General features: G+C 41.2%; 2 protein-coding genes across 3 annotated transcripts in view; one reads left to right on the plus strand and one right to left on the minus strand.

Moving 5' to 3' along the window:
- NUP133 (nucleoporin 133) overlaps positions 1-13,323 on the minus strand; it is a 69,122-nt gene extending 55,799 nt beyond the window's left edge. The window contains exons 1-8 of one of the 2 annotated variants that reach the window (XM_050769045.1): positions 13,005-13,323; positions 11,005-11,123; positions 6,745-6,848; positions 5,507-5,614; positions 4,442-4,576; positions 2,824-2,994; positions 625-780; positions 239-309 (exon numbers count right to left, since the gene is read on the minus strand). In XM_050769045.1, coding sequence (XP_050625002.1) covers positions 239-309; positions 625-780; positions 2,824-2,994; positions 4,442-4,576; positions 5,507-5,614; positions 6,745-6,848; positions 11,005-11,123; positions 13,005-13,186 — 1,046 coding nt within the window. In that variant the 5' untranslated portion in view covers positions 13,187-13,323. The remainder of the gene's footprint in view (positions 1-238; positions 310-624; positions 781-2,823; positions 2,995-4,441; positions 4,577-5,506; positions 5,615-6,744; positions 6,849-11,004; positions 11,124-13,004) is intronic. The other variant, XM_050769054.1, reaches the window with a different exon arrangement.
- Positions 1-20,502, plus strand: part of GALNT2 (polypeptide N-acetylgalactosaminyltransferase 2) — a 1,373,297-nt gene that overhangs the window by 588,765 nt on the left and 764,030 nt on the right. The gene's annotated exons all lie outside the window — the stretch shown is intronic.

The raw sequence follows: 20,502 nt of genomic DNA on the forward strand, positions 1-20,502 counted from the left end.
GCGACGGCACACGCCTGCAGTATAAGCTACTGGTAGGCTGAGGCAGAAGGATCACTTCAGCCCAGCAAGTCATGGCTGCAGTGAGCTATCATGGCGCCACTGTATTCCAGCCTGGGTTACAGAGTGAGACCCTGTCTCCAAAAAAAGAGCAGTGAGATTGCTCATCATTGTATAATAAACATCAACTTATTTTTTCCAAACTCTTATCTATGTTCTTTATGACAAATTAATTGCTTACCAGTTTTGTTTCAAGTCCAAATATCGAATGTTGACTCCTTCTTTAATAGCTTCATAGTTACTTTCAGATCCCTACATGAAAATATCAATAATGTAAGCTTGAGTGTAGGAATGATTTATTTTCACCTTTATACCCCTAGCACCTAGTGAAGTGCTTCACCCATAACTCAGTTGATGAATGAATAATGTATACATTTAAAAAAATTGCTAAGTAAACCAGTACATTCCAATATTTACAGAGATTGACTACCCCATTTCCACTTAATCTGATAACTATACATTATGTTGTTTATTACACTGAAATGTGTTGAAATAAATAATTAACGGAACCAGCATTATCATACAACCAGAGCGTGAATTACAGAGATGAATATTATTGTTTCTTACCCAAATAGCATCGGTAATGTTTTCCTTCAGGGCTCTATTTATATCCCAACTGTATGCATGTTTTTCTGAAGAATCATCTAATTCCCATTTACTGATGTTTGAACTTGTCAAGCTATAAAAGCTTGATCTCTCACTATCCCAAAGAACACTTGAAAGCTATTCAGAAAAGAAAAAGAAGTCAAATTCATAGATTAAGTTCTAATGTTAAGGAAATATTGTTTTAAAACTCAAATTTCACATATGTGATTAGTAATCCAAGCAGAATTCTTCCTTTGGGATTTAAAGAAAGGAGTAATCCTGGGCCAGGTGTGCTGTCTTACCCCTGCAATCCTAGTACTTTGAGAGGCTGAGGCAGGTGGATTGCCTGAGCTCAGGAGTTCAAGACCACCCTGGGCAACATGGTGAAACCTCATCTCCACTAAAATACAAAAAAGTAGCCGGGTGTGGTGGCACACGCCTATAGTCCCAGCTACTTGGGAGACTGAGGCAGGAGAATCACTTGAATCCAGGAGGCAGAGGTTGCAGAGGTGCCGAGATCGCACCATTGTACTTCAGCCTGCTGACAGAGTGAGACACCATCTCAACAACAACAGCAGAAGTGATCCTGAAATAGAGTTTGAGGGCAACGTTGGACTCTAGAGGAAGAAGGATACAGGCGGAAGGCCCAGGAGGAGCAGAGCTGAAAGGTGGGAAAGTTACAGCGTCTTTAGAGAATAAGAAGTCATCCTCTAACATCGGAATGTAGATGACAAGTCAAAAAGAAGCAAAAATAAGGATTTTTTGAAAAATGAGGCCAGGTGTGGTGGCTCATGCTTATAATTCCAACAGTTTGGGATACCAAGGAGGGAGGCTCACTTGAGCTCAGGAGCTTGAGACTAGCCTGGGCAACATAGTGAGACCATGTCTCTATTTTTAAAAATAAATAAAAATAAAAAATAATGAAAAATCAGGGACATACAGCAGAGAGTGTTGAATGTGAATTTGTAAGTGTAGCAAGCAAGGGAGATATTATCAATAGCTTCTGAACACAGAATTGTGTTCGAATGCATTTGGCAGAATGTATGCAGTCATACACAAGAGTATTATTTTGCCTTTTCAGTATATGCTTAATCATGAAGTATAGGTATTTGGCTTTTTAAAGCTGGATATACATGATTGCTTTGTGTTAAAACCCATCAGTGATGGGGCAGAAAGGTCAACAGCAAGCAAACTGAGCAGGTACCAGGAACTTAGGTGAAATTTATCAAGAATATAGGTTAGGGCATAACATCAAAAGCAGAAAGATGGGGATGGAAACCAGACTGGACAGAAGTTAAATCTACAGCACCTGGTAAATAACAAGTTTGCTATAGAAGGAGAGCGAGACACAAAAAATAACAAGGTTTTATACCTGGGTCACTGAGAAAAAGTGATGGTGCTCTTAACAAAAACAGAGCAAAAGAGAAATGAGTTTTATAGGGGTGAGTAGTCAATAGGAGAGATGAAAGAATACAATAAATTTGTTTTTAAACATGTTAAGTTTAGGTTTAAAGAACATTCAAGGAAGCAGGTGATGATAATTATCTGCAACAAGAGGGAAACAGCACAGTAAAAAGAGCAGGCCTGGGTATGATTCCCAGCTCTGCCACTCAGCAGTTACACACCTTCCCGCTGAGGGTGCTTCCTCATCTGTAAACTGGAGGGAAAGTGCACTATCTTACAGGTTGTCACAATGATTACACAATATGAATATAACAACTACAGAGCACCGAGCAGTGAGTAGATGGTCCATAAATATTAGTTCCCATCATCCTCCCTTCACTATACTAGAGTATGGGGCAGAGAAATCCAACCAACAGATCTAGATTTCAGTCATCCACACAGACAGCTGGAGGCATGGCAGTAGAGACACGCTTCCGGTTATATCTAAAAAGTCAAATTAATCTTTAAGAAACACATTTTAAATTTTACATAATAGTTTTAGTTCCAAAAATGTTCTTGTGAGATAATCTGATTTAAAGATATTAGTGTTACAAGTTATGGGAGAAGGTTAGTATGAACTCATTTCATCATAATAAAAATAGTTCACTAAAAAGATCAAAGGTTCTATTTTGCATAAACTATTGTCCATATGGAGGCAACACTAACTTCAGAGCATACTTTCAACTTACTGATTTAACTAAGAAATAAGCTTGTAAAATAGTTATTTTATAAACTTACTGTGAGATCACTACTAGGAGATAAAATTCCAAAAAGAGAGGAAACCTTTCGACCAATTCCTGAAAGCACGCCTTGCCCCTGAGGCAGGACATGCTGATGAATCTTTCCTGAGCTCTCAGGTATCAACCGAATTAGCTGGCTTCCCGACGAGGACAAAATAAAACTTCCTCCCTGTGAAAAAATAGGAGATTAGTTCAGTTTAGCATCTAACGCTAAGATAAAGAAAGCTAACAAAAAATTCTTTGATACAGAGAAAAATCATTGTAATTGAAATAAATCTAAAAGAATACAAAATAGAATGTTGTTATTTTATTAAAGTAATACATTTCAGAATCCATTCAGTGGATATCATTAATCCTACATAGAAAAACTCTCTAAGAAAAAAGAAAAACTGGCCGGGCATGGTGGCTCACACCTGTTATCCCAGCACTTTGGGAGCCCAAGGTGGGTGGATCACTCGAGGTCAGGAGATTGAGACCATCCTGGCCAACAGGGTGAAACCCCGTCTCTGTTAAAAATACAAAAATTAGCTGGGTATGGCGGCACGCACCTGTAATCCCAGCCACTTGGGAGGCTGAGGCACAAGAATTGCTTGAACCCACGAGGCAGAGGTTGCAGTGAGCTGAGATTGCACACTGTTGCACTCCAGTCTGGGTGACAGAGTAAAACTGTGTCTTGAAAAAAGAAAAAAAAAAAAAGAAAAAAAACACAAAACTTCTGTAGCAGAAAAAAAGTCCATGTTTTTTAAATTCTGATTTTTAAACTACAAGCTCATATTTCAGATTCAACAAATTAGGTTATCAGATTTTATTTTTATTTATATTTTTTGTCTGCTATTTTATCAGAGACAGGGTCTCGCTCTGTCACCCAGGCTGAAGTGCATTGGTGAGATCATAGTTCACTGCAGCCTCAATCTCCTGGGCTCAAGAGATCCTCTTGCCTCAGCCTCCTGAGCAGCTGGGACTACAGGCACACACCACCACGTCCAGATAATTTTCAAATTTTTTTGTAGAGACAAAGTTTCGCTATGTGGCACAGGCTAGTCTTGAACTCCTGGCCTCAAACAATCCTTCCACTTCAGCTACCCAAAGTGGTGAGATTACAGGCATGAGCCACCATGCTCAGCCAGATTTTGTTTCTTTGTGAACCTACAAAGAAGATAATGCAAACTATTCTTTATAGTGTCTGATGGTGGCTTAAAAACAAGCCACTCTCATAAAATGTTTCTAAAAGAAATGCATATCACAAACTACTATCTGAAATTGGTATTTTAGAGCCCTGTGAGAAAAGCCTCCCTCGTCTAACTGTTCAGATCATAGATCCTTACATTCTTCTCTTCCTTGTCTCTTTTTGATTCCTCCCTGGTCTCTACAGTCTCTTCAAAACTCCACATTTTCAGTCATCAAATCTCATTTCCACAGCTGGGTGCAGTGGCTCATGCTTGTAATCCCAGTATTTTGGGAGGCCAAAGCAGGAGTTATTGCTTGAGCCCAGGAGTTTGAGAATTGCCTGGGCAACATAAGGAGATCTGGTCTCTATTTTAAAAAATAAATAAAAATCTCATTTCCAAGCCAAATCACAGCTTTCCAATAAATATAAAGGAATATCCATGGTATACCTGCACTGCTGTTAGGAAACTGTAAGTCTTATCACCTCCTGAATCAACAAAAGTCTCTGTGTAGGTATCTTCACTAGCAAGGCTTGACCAATAGCGGATGGATCCTTCTCTGGTGGCAACCATGACAGCAACAGCCTCAAAACAAGATCATAACAATCGGCAATCACAATACAAGAACCCCAAAACCAGGAGTCTGATGACACTGATATGAAAAAACAGGACAATCTACTATTTGATCAAGAAAAATCAGAAATAAGAACTCACTGGGGTTTTGGTTTGCATTTCTCTAATGGCTAATAATGCTGAACATCTCTTTATGTGCTTATTTGCCATCCTTATATCCTCACAAAGTGTCCGTTCAAGTCCTAGTCCCTATTTTTAAACTGCATTGTCTTATCAAGTTTTTAGAATTTTAAAAAATATTCGGGATACAAGTCCTTTACTGGATACATGATTTACAAATGTCTTCTTCCACTCTGTAGCTTGTCTCCTCATTTTCTTGTCTTTGGCAAAGCAACGCTTTAAATTTTTATTTTACTTTAATTTTAATATTAATTTTATCAAACTTTTCTTTTATGGATCATGCTTTTGGTGATTTCCAAGAACTCTGTCTAATCTCAGGTCATCATGATTTTTTCCTGTTTTCTTCTAAAAGTTTTACTGTTTTACATTTAGATCTATGACCCATTTCAAATTAATCTTTATAACAAGGTATGAGGTTTAAGGGAAAATTCAATACAATACAAATTGGTCATCTGTAATTTTAAAATTACAAATGTTCCTACACTATGCATTGATACAGAGAAAAGTCATCGTAAAAGACCATCCTTTCTGAATTGCTTCTGCACCTTCATCAAAGATCAAATTGGCGCCTTTATGTGGATCTGTAACTGTATTCTCTATTCTGTTACATTGCCCTATGTGTGTGGCTCTCTTTGCCAATACCGCAATGTCTTGATTTCTATAGCTTTATAGTTATGTCTCAAAATCAAATAGGATGATTCCTTCAACTTTGGATGTCCTTACTGTAAAAAGTTTATTTCAATAAGCTTTTAAGTCACCTACCTGAGTAGAATGTGCTTCACCTGAGGGAGCAGAGTAAGAAAGAGCCACTAAGTCGGCACTCCAGTGGAAATCACTAGATGGCAGCTGAAGTTCTTTGCAAACTGATAACTGTAGAACAAACCCAAACAGAAAATCTTTCACATCAAATCCAGTATTTTGAAGATGCATCTGATTTCCCTTCCCTACATACTTTAGATTCTGACTCATTGCTGGAAACACCATTCTACAAATATTCTTTCTTCTCACATCTCCTTTTAATAAGGCTTTCAGTAATTTTAAAACAAAGTATCTTAAGAGATATTGAATCATGAAAACTTAAAGCTAGACCAAACTCTGAAGAACAACTATCCTAACCTCTTCCCCGGCTAGAAAAGTCCACTCAAGAGAAGGCTAAATAAGGTTAAGAGAAGTACTTAGGCTTCCTATGGAACTTTCCCAATCTACTATTGATTTGTTTATTTGACATTTAAAATTAGCACAAACAAACAGTAATTATACCAAGTTACCTAGGAAATATTTCTTAGACTCTCAGCCAAATATCAGGATCCCTCAGCTAACTCAGTATGTCCCCTAGGACTTCTCCCTCACCTATTACTCCTAACCCCATATACCCTTTTCTAGGCAGCAGTAACACAGTTCAGCAGAAGTGAAGAGTTGAGGTAAGCAGGAGCCCTGAGTTCCAATGGAACGTGGCCAAGTGAGTAATGAGTGGTGGAAGAGAGTAGTGCATCTAAGCTGTAACGAACAGAAAAAGGTCGCTGAGGATAAGTTACTAGACATGCAAATGATAACCCACTGTTGGAAGTGGACAAGTGAAAAGTTTAACTAGCAATTAGTATCATATTTTCTTATTTTATTAAGTATTATTCAGTAGGTTCAACAAAACATAGTTCTATCTTCTCGGAAATATGCAAACTCAAAGTTCATTTGCTTATATAGGTGGCATTTAGTCTGATACTTTATTAGGCAGACGGATTAGCACAATATTCATTGAAAATTTCAATGTCTCTAATTTTATTAAATGTAAACATAGATCTTTAAAAGGGGGAAACTTTTTTCCCAATATACAAATGTGTATGCATGCTCATTATTTCACATCACTATGAAAATGCAAACCCTTAACACCTAAGTAGTTTCATATTAACTATCCTCCAACTGTAAAAAAATTACGGTAAAAATTAAAAGTCAATTGGCATTCCTCTCCTCTATTTCCTTCCAGCTCTCTGAAGAGCCATTACCTTAGTAATAGGTGACAGAGCAATCTTCCAAATAATGAGCTTCTCTTTGCACACCAGACAAGCCCATCCACCTTCATCTATGTTAACAGTCAGCTGATCATCGACTAAAGGAAAAAATGAGGTGAGTGACTAATCATATAGTATAAATCTTTATCACCACACACTTTATCAAAAAAAAAAGTAATTGGCACACTCAGAAAGGACTAATTCACAACAAATACTTTTGAATATTCCAAAATTATCAACACCAAAAACAACAAATCTATTTAACTCTGATAACCAGCTTTAGAAATATATCTAATGCCTGTAATCCCAGCACTTTGGGAGGTCAGGGTGGATGGATCACAAGGTCAGGAGATGGAGACCATCCTGGCTAATATGGTGAAACTCCATCTCTACTAAAACTACAAAAAATTAGCTGGGTGTGGTGGCACATGCCTGTAGTCCCAGCTACTCAGGAGGCTGAGGCAGGAGAATCGCTTGAATCTGGGAGGCAGAGGTTCCAGTGAGCCAAGATCGCACCACTGCACTCCAGCCTGGGCAACAGAGTCAGACTCCATCTCAAAAAAAAAGAAATATATCTAAAGGCAACAGTTGTATTTGGGACATTTAATATTCCTTAATTTTTTGTTACAAACAGACCAGATACCTTATTTCCTGTAAGTCATATTTAGGCCAGGCATGGTGGCTCAAGCTTATAAATCCCAATACTTTGGGAGGCCAACGTGGGAGGACTGCTTGAGGCCAGCCTGGGCAACAAAGTGAGACCCTATCTCTTTAAAAAAAAAAAAAAAAAAAAAAAAAACAGCCAGGTTTGGTGGTGCACTTCCCAGCTACTAGAGTGACCGAGGCACAGGAGGACCACTTGAGCCCAGGAGACTGAAGCTGCAGTAAACCATGATCACATCACTCCCACCTGGTCAAGAGAGCAAGACTCCACATCAAAAAAAAAACGGAAACAAAAACAAAAAAAGACTGGGCGGGGTGGCTCACGCCTGTAATCCCAGCACTTTGGGAGGCCAAGGTGGGCAGATCATGAGGTCAGGAGTTTGAGACCAGCCTGGCCAACATGATGAAAACCTGTCTCTACCAAAAACAGAAAAAAAAAAGTAGCCGGGTGTGGTGGCGTGCACCTGTAATCCCAGCTACTCTGGAGGCTGAGGTAGGAGAATGGTTTGAACCTGGGAGGCAGAGGATGCAATGAGCCAAGATCACACCACTGCACTCCAGCCTGGGCAATAGAGCGAGGCTCTATCTCAAAACAAACAAAGAAACAAAAAAGAAATATTTAGCAACATTTATATCGATAAATAATAAACTCATTAACTATATAAAACATTTCAAGGAAAATAATGTTCCTTCAAACACACATAATTTTCAAATAAGAGCTCCTTAAAGAAATGATAAATTATTTATTATATGGAGACAAAGAGTTTCATTCTCTATTAAGTGACAAAACTAAATTAGCATATGTCTTAGTATTGGTGGTAAACCTCCACAAATGTGTTAACAGCCCTGGAAATTTTATTAAGTCGAACTTTGCTCTTTAAAGAAAGGTAGAAGGGCGAAGTAAAAGGCACAATGTACAAGCGAAAATATCAAACCAAGCCCAGGCTGAGTGAGGACTTTTTGCTCAACTGAACTATCTGCTCAGTAATTTCCTTTTTCTTGAAAGCACTACAACTACTCCAGATCTTCAACTGGTGTGCCCTTAAGGGCTGACTTAACAGTAGTTGGCAGGTTTCTAAGTGCGGAAGAGTTCTTCAAGTTGACATATCTCTTTGTTTTATATATTCGGACTCCTAGGGACTCTGAATTGCTAGATATGGGGCTGTGTTATTTAATCTAGTCTGTTAAAATAGCAGGAGTACATTAAAAGGTTTAAATGTAATTTAAAATGAAATTTTAGAGGAGAAAAATATACATATATATATACACAATATGTATATTTATTTAAAACAGAACAATGTATATAGAGGTTGGTAGTTTAGTTGTCTGAAAACAACTATCCCTAAAGCTCCCAAGGACCTATAGGCAAGATGTGCAAGTTCCAGCTGATGAGATATATTCCTTCTTCTAAAACAGAGTACTTTCAGCTTTTTTTTTTTTACTGTTAACAGTAATATATACAGTAAATAGAGTTATTCACAGTGTAATACATTTTACATCATGATACACCCATATACAATTTAAGTAAAACAAACAAAAATTTACTAAACATTATATGAGATGCATTCTATTTCTTCTTTTTTTAAATGCTGGTCAAGAACCGCTAAATTTTGGTCACTCCTACAATTTGAAAAACACTGTTCCAGAAAAATCACAAAGATCTAGAATTCAATCCTCAATAAAAATGACTTCAGCAGATATTAAGGATGCTCTGAACTTTGCTCTTTCAGTGTCATCCAACTGCTCATCTTTAAAGTTGCCTAAGCTTGTGTTGATTGTATCTGTCAAAATTCCACACTAATTCTCTGCCAACAGATTCTTCTAAAGGTACACCACCACAATGGTAACATCATAAATTTGTGCACACAGCCTCTGGGATGCTACATAGGATCCAGAAATAGAGGTAGGACTTGATTTTACTATATTATTAAACCCAATAACATAAAGTGCCAGTTTTGGGGTTTTTTTTTTTTAACGGTAAACTTCACAAACTTGATCAACTCTTCAAACAAGACTGAATTTTGCATATACAGTATTTCCCCCTTTTATCTGCAGTTTCAAATACCTGTGGTCAATTGCAGTCTGAAAATATTAAATGGAAAATTCAAATGAACAATTCCTAAGTTGTAAATTGCATGTTGTTCTGGGTAAAGTGATAAAAATCTCATACTGTCCTGTCTAAAGGTTGTGAATCAACCCTTCGTGCAGCATTTCCATACTGTATACACCAAGCTTGTCCAACCCACGGCCCAGGGACACGTGTGGCCCAGGACAGCTTTGAATGCAGTCCAACACAAGTTTGTAAACTTTTTAAAACATTATGAGATTTACACACAGATCTATTTATTTATTTATTTATAGCTCATCAGCTATTGTTAGGGTAAGTGTATTTTATGTGTGGCCCAGGGAAGCCAAAAGATTGGACACCCCTGAGACTATCCAGCTGTTTGTCACTTAGTAGCTGTCTCAGTTACCAGATCAACTGTTGCAGTAATGCAATGCTCGTATTCTTATTTAATGACCCCAAAATACAAGAGTAGTGCTGGTATATTGTTATAATTGTTCCACTTTATTAGTTATTGCTATTCATCTCTTAACTGTGCCTAATTTATAAACTAAACTTTATCATAGGAGTGTACGCATGAAAAAACACAGTATATATAGGGTTTGGTACTATACAAGGTTTCAGGCATCCACTGGGGAATCTTGGAAAATATCCCTCAAAGATAATGGGGGACTAGTGTACAGTACCTAAAACCATTAGACTTAATTTGATTGTGTTCAAATGAACTCATTCTCCTTCTCAAATTTATTATATATCTCAATTATAGTAAAAAACTAGGGCTGGGCACGGTGGCTTACGCCTGTAATCCCAGCACTTTGGGGGGCTGAGGCGGGCAGATCACGAGGTCAGGAGATCAAGATCATCCTAACACACTGAAACCCAGCCTCTACTAAAAATACAAAATATTAGTCAGGCAAGGTGGCGGGTACCTGTAGTCCCAATGACTCGGGAGGCTGAGGCAGGAGAATGGCGTGAACCCAGGAGGATGAGCTTGCAGTGAGCCGAGATCACGCCACTGCACTCCAGCCTGGGCAACAGAGCGAGACTCCGTCTCAAAAAAAAAAAAAAGTAAAATAAAATAAAAAACTAGACAGGTGGCTGGGTGTGGTGGCTCATGCCTGTAATCCCAGCACTCTGGGAGGCCATGGTGGGCAGATTATCGGAGGTCAGGAGCTCCAGAACAGCCTGGTCAACATGGTGAAACCCCGTCTCTACTAAAAATAGAAAAAATTAGCCCGGCATGGTGGCTCACACCTATAATCCCAGCCACTTGGGAGGCTGAGGCAGGAAACTCGCTTGAACCTGGGAGGCGGTGGTTGCAGTGAGCTGAGATCGTGCCACTGGACTCTAGCCTGGGTGACAGAGTGAGACTCTGCCTCAAAAAAAAAAAAAGAAAACTAGAGAGGCTACCCATCTCTCTCCATTTACATAAAGGTATACGTGAGAAAACATAAATTTAATCTCTATGCCGCATCTAGGCTCCATCCTAAATTGCTAATATAGGTAAACGGAAAGATGACACCTACCTTCAGCCAATGTTAGCGCTTCCATGACTTTAACAGGAAGAGAAGATCCAAACGTTTTCACATCATAGTTCACAGACTCAGTTATGGAGTGGTGTGGGAACATTCGTGTTGGTGTTCCTCTAAAGAAAAAAGTCTAATTACCTTACTTATAACTTAAAATTTTCCATTATCCTAATTATTTATGTATATATTTTCACAATAAGGAGTTCTCTGAAAAAAATTAACACTGGCTCATATTTATCATGTAATTAAATGTAATATTTTTCATGTAAAAAGACAGGATTTAGGAAAACTTGGCTTCAATTCCATATGCTCTAGTAATAAAATGCATGCCTGTATTCACCTAAACTCCTTATAATTCTGCCTCTTTAGCTGTGAAATAAGGCTTAACTAGACCAGTGTTTTTTTCAAACAGTGGGTCGTTTTGCAGATCTCAATCAATATTTTTGAAAGACAGAATATAAAACATCAGCTTTTACCATATGTTGTGGTCAAATATATTTTACAAATATTGGCTTAGATGAGATTTAAGTTCTCATTTGGCTTTAGGGTTTTAAGAATCTACCAGATCTGGCTGGGGCAGTGGCTCATGCCTATAATCTCAGCACTTTGGGTGGCTGAAGTGGGAAGACTACTTGAGACCAAGAGTTCAAGACCAGCCTGGGCAACATGGCAAGACCTTGTCTCTACAAAAAAAATTTTACATTAGCCAGGCATTGTGGCACCAGCTTGTAGCCTGGGCGACAGAGAGTGAGACCCTGTCTCTTAAAAAAAAAATCTATCAGATCTGTACAACCAAGCAAGAAATCAAACAGGTTACGAGCATCAGCTGTTACATGGTCTTCAACAGCAGATATCAGAGTAAAAACTATTTCCTGCTCACACTCTTCTTAACATTTAGAATACTGTAAAGCCACCAGAATAAGTTATTCTATGTCTTATGAGAATTAAATGAGGAGATGCACATACAGAATGGCTGAGGGCTTTGTTTCTTGACAGAGGATAACAAAGGTTTTTATTCAAATGATCATCAGAAAGAAGAGATTTAAATAAAACAACATACATAGTAAATAAAGTACGCTTTTATTCTCCAACTTTTCGTTAAAGGAATAGAAAACAATGCCAAGATCTGCACTTTGTACTTTTCAAAATATGCCCAAAAAAAGTCACAAAGATACGGTGCATTCTTTAAAAACCACTTATCCTTTAAAGTACTGCAAAATTTTACAGATAAATTTTAACCATAATTTCAAGACACAATACTCGGTGTTTTCCTGCAGGGAAAAATTCATTTATTATAGATGAATTCAGAGAAAACTATGCAGAAACACGTTATCTTCTAAAGTTTTAGGTTAATTGTGAATATGGTGTGTGTTGGGGGGCGGCGGGAAGGGTGTGTGTGATTTTACTGGTGCTCCAAACCAGCAGTTTTAGTAACTAAATTCCCACAGTACTCTTATCTCACTTATGTAAAGCCTTTTCCCTATAATTTACCTAGAAAGTTAAATTCCGTAGCTAGAAACCCTTCAATTACCAATCATCAGATATTAATGTCAGTTGGTATATTAGGCATTAAACAATTATATTTCAGGGTTGCAGGTCCTCATTATCACCATCACCTTACATCTGCATCGTGGCAATTCATATTAACTCCTCTGGCTCAGGTGACACATATTATCGCCATTTCACAGATGAAGAAAATCACGAGTGACTTACGCCCGATCACAGCGGTAGTAGGTGGGAAGTGGGTAACCATTGATGCGAATCCGGTTTGTACTTCACTTCTGCACAAAGGTATCCACGAAAAATGCAAAGTGGGGAATCAACTCAAAAAGTGAAGCAGGTATGACCTGCAAGAGTGGAAAACGTCTATTTTCCAATACTCTGGCATTCTCTCCCGCCGCCCCCGGTTCCGAAGGCTTCTGAAGACACTAACCGATCCGGCCCACTGCGGCCCGTGAGCCTGCTGGTTGCCAGACCCAACCAAGGAGATCACTTACCGCGAGCTTAGCGAGCTACGCCGGCCCACCGGTGAGAAGAGCACTGGAGAGCTGACTGCAGACCCCAGGGGCAGACCCTTCCTGCTGGCCGTCCGGGGCGTGGAGCCGGGCCCGAGTCCGGCCAGGGGGCCCCTTCGGGACCCGGGACCCGGGGTCCGCGGAGAAGGGGCGGCTGGGAACATGATTCGAAGGAGCAGAGACTTGGACGGCGAGGGATCTGGCCGTCGGGTTTCAGCGCGGCCTGCGCGCGGAGATTAAACACCTAAGGGGAGGGATGGCGCGCGATGATGACGTCAAACGCAGTGGCTCTCGCGAGTTGCGGTAGGAGCGCTGGCGGGGGCGTGATCGTGACGTTAAGGGCGGTGCCCAGCCCGCGGGGGAGGTCGGGAAGGCGGCCGGTGGCCGCAGATCCAGAACCGTTGGAGTGCAGAGCTTTCAGGGACGTGAAGCCGCAAAGCCAGGCCTCCTTCTTGACTGCGCCTAGTTGGAACTGGCCCTCCAGCAACTTGAACGCAGCCTCTTTTCACACTGGTAGTTCCTGAGACTCTTGTGAAATGAAAGATGTTCCTCAGTCCAAGCTGAGGACGGAGAAAAGCCTTTTGTAAAGCTGACACTGGTATCGCACTGTGATATTTGCTGTTTTCTAGGTTTGCCATTTTCCCATTCAACTTTGCACAGTTTCTTCCACGCTAATGACGCCATAAATCCGTGTCTCTAACCTGGATCCAGCTCAAAACCCCCAGACCCCTATCAAATCAGCTCCCTAGGGGACACATTCACCTGTAAGTCTTGCGGACTCCTCACAATCCGCTTATGAAAAGCACATTCATGTTTTCCTTTTAGGACCCCTCTTCTACCACCATCTCTGTCCCAGCTTGGTAAGACTGGCCAGTTGTCCAAGGCAAAGAGAGGAGTTCTATCTGCAGTCATCCCTCACACTTACCTCCACCCTAAGATCCTGGTATACGTTGTAGCTCCTTCGTATCTGTATTAGATCACACATTTGCACCGCCTCTGCCCTGGTTCTGGTACTTTTCTTCAACCACTGCGTAGCCTCTTTACTGCCAGCGGGAGGGAGTGGGAGAGACGAGAGACGGGGAGATGGTTCCTTACCTGTGTCTAGTCTGACTCCACTCTATCTTCTCAGTGCCAACCCAATGAATTAAGGCAAACCTAATGCTGCTCTTGGGCCTGTAAATGCTTCAGTGGCTGACCATTGCCAGTAGTTATTTGCTAAGCTCCTTTGCAAGGTCTTATGTGATCTAAGTCAGGTTGGCTTTTCTGTCCGTGTTGTACTTCCACCACTTCCCACTTGTACTCCACATTCCAAGAACTTAAAAACCCAAATCCCCCTCCATTGCGCATGTACATGTTTCTTTCACCTGGAATGCACTCTGTGCCTTGTTGGTCCGGAAGGCGCCTACCTTACGCATCAAGTCAGTTCTGTGCTGCCTTCTCAGTGAAACCTTCCACAGGATTAGATACCCCTTATCCTTTTTGTCCTCTCTGCTCCTTTGTGTAGACTGTATTTTTATCCTGCATAATAGTTTGTTTTCATAACTGTCTCTCAAGTACCTCCTTGTAAATGTCTTTTAAAAGCAGCAGGAGCAGTGACTTTGTTACCTTTGTGGCACACAGTAACAGACATATAGTAGACTTTCATTCAACACGTGTTGAAATAAGGGAATGGTTAAGTAAACATTGATGTATCCACATGTGGGAGACCACAGTGTGGGTGTCAGTTGTTGACATTCCCCTGGGAAGCCAGTCATCGATCTATGCATGTCAGTGGCATCTGAGCAGTTATCTTGCCAAGGTTCCATAGGCTAGCTGCTTTACTCCTTCTCCAACCTGGGTGTCTAATCCAACTTGGCAGCTTGTTGAGTCTTAGGGCTCTGAGAGCCCAGTGCATTTCCCTCCTGTTTCATTCTTACAAGGAGGGGTGTGAAATAGGCAATAAAGAGTATTAATAGTTGTGTCTGAGAGGATTGGTGGGATCAATTGTATTCTTGTGCCTTGTTGGACTGGTTAGTGGCTTCCCCACCATCCTATTGTAAAAGCTGTTGTTTGCAGGAGTTAGAATGACTTGCCGGCACCTTTGAGCAAGAACTTTCCTGGAGTCCAAATGTATGACTTGAAGGATAGTGAGCAGACAGCACTAAAAGTCATCCATTCGTTATGGATTTAGTGAGTACCTACTATTTGTCAGGCTATGTGATAAGTGCTAAGGTTTATAACTAAACAAAGCCCAACGGGTCCCACCCTCATGGAGATTACAGACCAACGAGAAAGACACTGAAAAAATGAACACAAATATCCAGCTACAAGCTGAGATGTGTACTATGAAATAAAACAGCAAAGTGTATGAGAGAGAATCACTGGGGCTACCTATTTTTGGATGGAGGTCTATAAAGGCCTCTGGGAGAAAAGGACATTTAACCTGAGACATGAAGCATAAGAGAATGCGAGGAAGAATATTTCAGGCAGAGGATCCTTGGCCAAAAGTCCTGAAGCAGCAAAGGACTTGATGCATTCTAGGGACTTTATTTATTTTTATTTTACTTTATTATTTTTCTAGTGATTGGGTCTTACTCTGTTGCCCAGGCTGGAGTGCAGTGGCGTGATCAAAGCTCACCACATCCTTGACCTGGGCGTCAGTGATCCTCCTGCCTCAGCCTCAGAGTTGGGACCATGGGCATGTACCACCACGCCTGCCTATTTTTTATTTATATATACATTTTTAGAAATGGGGTCTCACCGCCAGGCACAATGGCTCACGTCTGTAATCGCAGAACCTTGCAAGGCTAAGGTGTGGGAGGATGGCTTGAGGCCGGTAGTTCAAGACCAGCCCCTGGGCAACATAGTGAGACCCTGTCTCCCCAAGAAATTTTATTTTAAATTCTAAAAAAATACAATTTAAAAAATGGGGTCTTGCTATATTTCCCAGGCTGGTCTCAAACTCCTGTGGCTTTAAGTGATCCTCCAGCCTCAGCCTCCTGAGTAGCTGGGATTAGAACCAGGGACTTTAAACAGACAAATCAACCTGAAAGACTAAAAGTAAAGGAAATTGGAGAAATAAGGAGAGACTATGAAGGGCCTTTAGGCTCTGTCAAATAAGATCCTAGAGAACGCCGGGCGTGGTGGCTCACGCCTGTAATTCCAGCACTTTGGGAGGCCCAGGCAGGTGGATTGCCTGAGGTCAGGAGTTCAAGACCAGTCTGGCCAACATGATGAAATCCCGTCTCTACTAAAAATACCAAAAAATTAGCTGGGCATGGTGGTGTGCACCTGTAATCCTAGCTACTTGGGAGGCTGAGGCTGGGGAATTGCTTGAGCCAGGAAGGTGGAGGTTGCAGTGAGCCGTGATGGCGCCACTGCACTCCAACCTGGGCAACAGAGCAAAACTCTGTCTCAAAAAAAAGAAAAGAAAAAATCCTAGAGAAAACAGATGGTACCCTCAAGCTAGGTAGTTAAAAGAATTTAATAAAGGAATGTTAGAGCCTGAGGGCGGTGGCTTACACCTGTAATCCCAGCACTTTGGGAGGCCAATGCGGGCAGATCACCTGAGGTCAGGAGTTCGAGACCAGCCTGGCCAACCTGGTGAAATCCCGTCTCTACTAAAAATACAAAAATTAGCTAGGCGTGGTGGTGCGCATCTGTAGTCCCAGCTATTTGGGTGGCTGAGGCAGGAGAATCACTTAAACCTTGGAGGTGGGGGTTGCAGTAAGCTGATACTATGCCGCTGTACTCACGCCTGAGCAACAGAGCGAGACTGTCTCAAAAAGTAAATAGGCTGGGCGCAGTGGCTAACGCACGTAATCCCAGCACTTTGGGAGACTGAAGCAGACAGATCACAAGGTCAGGAGTTCGAGACCAGCCGAACTGTGAAACCCCGTCTCTACTAAAAATACAGAAATTAGCCAGGCGTGGGGTGGTGCGCACCTGTAATCCCAGCTATTCACGAAGCTGAGGTAGGAGAATCGCTTGAACCTGGGAGGCGGAGGTTGCAGTGAGCCAGGATCGTGCCATTGCACTCCAGCCTGGGTGACAGGGCAAGACTTTCTCTCAAAAAAAAAAAAAATAATAAAATATGTGCCATGGTGGTTTGCTGCACCTATCAAATCCATCACCGAGGTATTAAGCCCCACATGAATTAGCTATTTTTCCTGATGCTCTTCCTCCCCCTACCCTCCCAAAGATGTTTTTTTATGATGGTAACAGTGGCCGGGTGCATATCTCACGCTTGTAATCCCAGCACTTTGGGAGGCCGAGGCAGGCGGATCACGAGGTCAGGAGTTTGAGACCAGCCTGGCCAACATGGTGAAATCCTGTCTCTATTAAAAATACAAAAATGAGCCGGGCGTGGTGGCACCCATCTGTAGTCCCAACCACTCGGGGAGGCTGAGGCAGAAAATCGCTTGAATCCAGAAGGCAGAGGTTGCAGGGAGCTGAGATTGCACCACTGCACTCCGGCCTGGACGACACAGCAAGACTCCATCTCCAAAAAAAAAAAAAAGAAAAGAAAAAAAGATACAAAAATTAGCTGGGCATCGTGGGTGCACAGCTGTAATCCCAGCTACTCAGGAGGCTGAGGCAGGAGAATCACTTGAACCCGGGAGGCAGAGATTGCAGTGAGCCAAGATCGGCCGCTGCACTCCAGCCTGGGCAACAGAGTGGAAAAAAAGAAATGGTAGCAGTTCATATTGAAAAGGCTGTGGGGAAACAAGCACTGCTTACATATCTATCTGGTGGGATTGTAAAAGTACAATCTTTTAAGAGGACAATTTCTATCAAAAAGCCTTATAATTACTTGGCAATTTCACCTTAGAAATTTATGTGAAAAAAATCAAATAATAAAGACAATATTGTTTATAATAGTGAAGGAAGTAGAAAGTAACATAAATTGTCAACTAGATTTATAGTGCATCCACATTATGGAAAACTGAAAAAAAAATACTAAGGTCCTGAGTCTGAAAAAAAAAGCATTATGAAAAGCTATATTTAAAAGAATACATATGGACGTGAGTAATGAACACTTAACAATGTAGGAAAATATTCGTGCAAATTTTCTAAAAAGCAGTTTGGTTAAAAATAGTATGTGCAGAGAATTAGGTCAAAGTTGCAGTTACAAAAGATGCATAAGTCTAGAGATCTAATGTACAGCATAAGGATTATAGTTAACAACATTGTATTATATCCCAAAAATTTGCTGAGAGGAGATTTTATAGACTCTTTCCTCAAAAAACCCCAAAAAAGGTAACTCTGGAAGATAATGGATATGATAATTTGCTTGACTATAGTTTACTATGCATACACATATCAACATCATGTACACCTTATAGAATAAAAAATAGTGTGTGCAGTGACAGGGTTTAGGACTTACCACCCCAAAATGTGACACCTTGGCATTTGAGAACACAGTAGAAGCAGGAAGATCATTCTCTGACCTTCTTCCACCCTTCTCCCCTAAAGCAGGTCATAAGACCCTCATTTGAGAGATGCCTTCCCCATACCTGCAGGAAAGAAACACCCTTATCTCTGAAGACACAGGGCCACAGAGAAGAGTCTGAACAAACAGGCTTTACCAAGTTCCCCCAGTTATTACCATTAGATCAGACCTTTGTCCAGTCATACCTTTCCGCATGTTGTCCACTCATCAAACCTAAGCATAAAAATGCACAAGTTTCCCTGTTTGTTTGGGTCTTCATTTCCAAAGGCTCCTATGTCATGTTAAACTTTTAAATAAGTTTGCATGCTTTTCTCTTGTGAATCTGGTTTTTGTTATAAGGGCCTTAGCTATGAACCTAAGATGGGAAGAAAAGGTATTTCTTTCCCCCTACATGCAATATAAGCACATTTAAATTTTATTAAAATAAATAGAAAAATACCTCCCCAGTGTAGACATGTGTGTATGTGTGAGGCGCCAGCCAACTTGTGGTTCTACTTGGAGATGTGCCTCTCCTCTGTACGTCCTTCCCAAAATATCACCTTTGCAGTTCAGATCAAACTTTGATCTGTGTAGGACTAACAACTGCAGTGGACAACAGGAAAGCAGCCAGAATGATTCCCTGCCGATGTGGTGGAATTACTAGACTCCCATTCTCACAGCATGGTAATTAGTGTGTGAAAATGAAGAGGCACAGGAACAATGAAGAACACATACGAAAATTACACACACCCAGTCATTTTCAGGGCACTCATCTAATCCTGTCAATGGAACTTTTTGAGATGGCTCTAAATTTCAGCGCGGTTTAGAAGTCCTTCAAGTAGTGCGGAATTTTTTCACTATCTCTGGCATCAGTGAGGTTTCTGTCAGGCACCTCAGCTTGTACGCCATGTAGTCTCTGTCACAACTCCTCCCCCTTGTGGCTATAGTGTGAAAGCAGCCGTAGACAATTCGTACAAGAAGGAGTAAGCTGTTAATGGACACTGAAATTTGAATTTCATGATTTTTTTTTTTTTGAGACAGAGTCTCGCTCTGTTGCCCAGGCTGGAGTGCAGTGGTGTGATCTCGGCTCACTGCAAGCTCTGCCTCCTGGGTTCACGCCATTCTCCTGCCTCAGCCTCCGGAGTATTTGGGAATACGGGCGGTCGCCACAATGCCCCGCTAATTTTTTGTATTTTTTTTTTTTTTAGTAGAGACGGGGTTTCACCACGTTAGCCAGGATAGTCTCGAACTCCTAACCTCGTGACTGCCCGCCTTGGCCTCCCAAAGTGCTGGGATTACAAGCGTGAGCCACCGTGCCTGGCCGAATTTCATGTATTTTTAATGTGTCATGAGATATTTTTCTCTCGATTTTTTCCAACAATTTAAAACTGTAAAAACTATCCTTAGCCTGCAGGCTATACGAAAACAGCTGTTTGCCAACCCTTGCACTAGCTTTGTGAGGGAGGCACAGTCGGCACCTAGCACAGGACCTAGCAAAATCGAAGATGCTCAGTAAATGTGCTCAGTAAATGTTTATTGAATGAATTCAGTGGACAGAGATGACCAGGAAAACCCCATGATGCCTCAGAAATACACTCCAAAGGAACATTTACAATGTAGTTTTCACATAATTATTTCATCTATATTTGTTTTGTAACATTTGTACTGGTTTTCACTTATTTATTTACTTTTGAGACAAGGTCTCACTCTGTCTCCCAGGCTGGAGTGCAGTGGTGCGATCTCCGGCTCACTAAAACCTCTGCCTCCCAGGTTCAAGCGATTCTCCTACCTCAGCCTCCTGAGTAGCTGGGATTACAGGCGTGAGCCACCACGCCTGGCCGGGAATTCATCTTATTTTATAAAACTGCCAAAGCTTATCAAAAATAAACTAAAACCAGGCCGGGCGCGGTGGCTCACGCCTGTAATCCCAGCACTTTGGGAGGCTAAGGCAGGCGGATCGCTTGAGCTCAGGAGTTCAAGATGAGCCTGGCCAACATGGTGAAACCCTCTCAACTAAAAATACAAAAAGCAGCCGGGCATGGTGGGGCATGCCTGTAGGCCCAGCTATTC

This window comes from Macaca thibetana, chromosome 1 (assembly GCF_024542745.1).
Source record: "Macaca thibetana thibetana isolate TM-01 chromosome 1, ASM2454274v1, whole genome shotgun sequence".
In the NCBI taxonomy this organism is placed as follows: Eukaryota; Metazoa; Chordata; class Mammalia; order Primates; family Cercopithecidae; genus Macaca; species Macaca thibetana.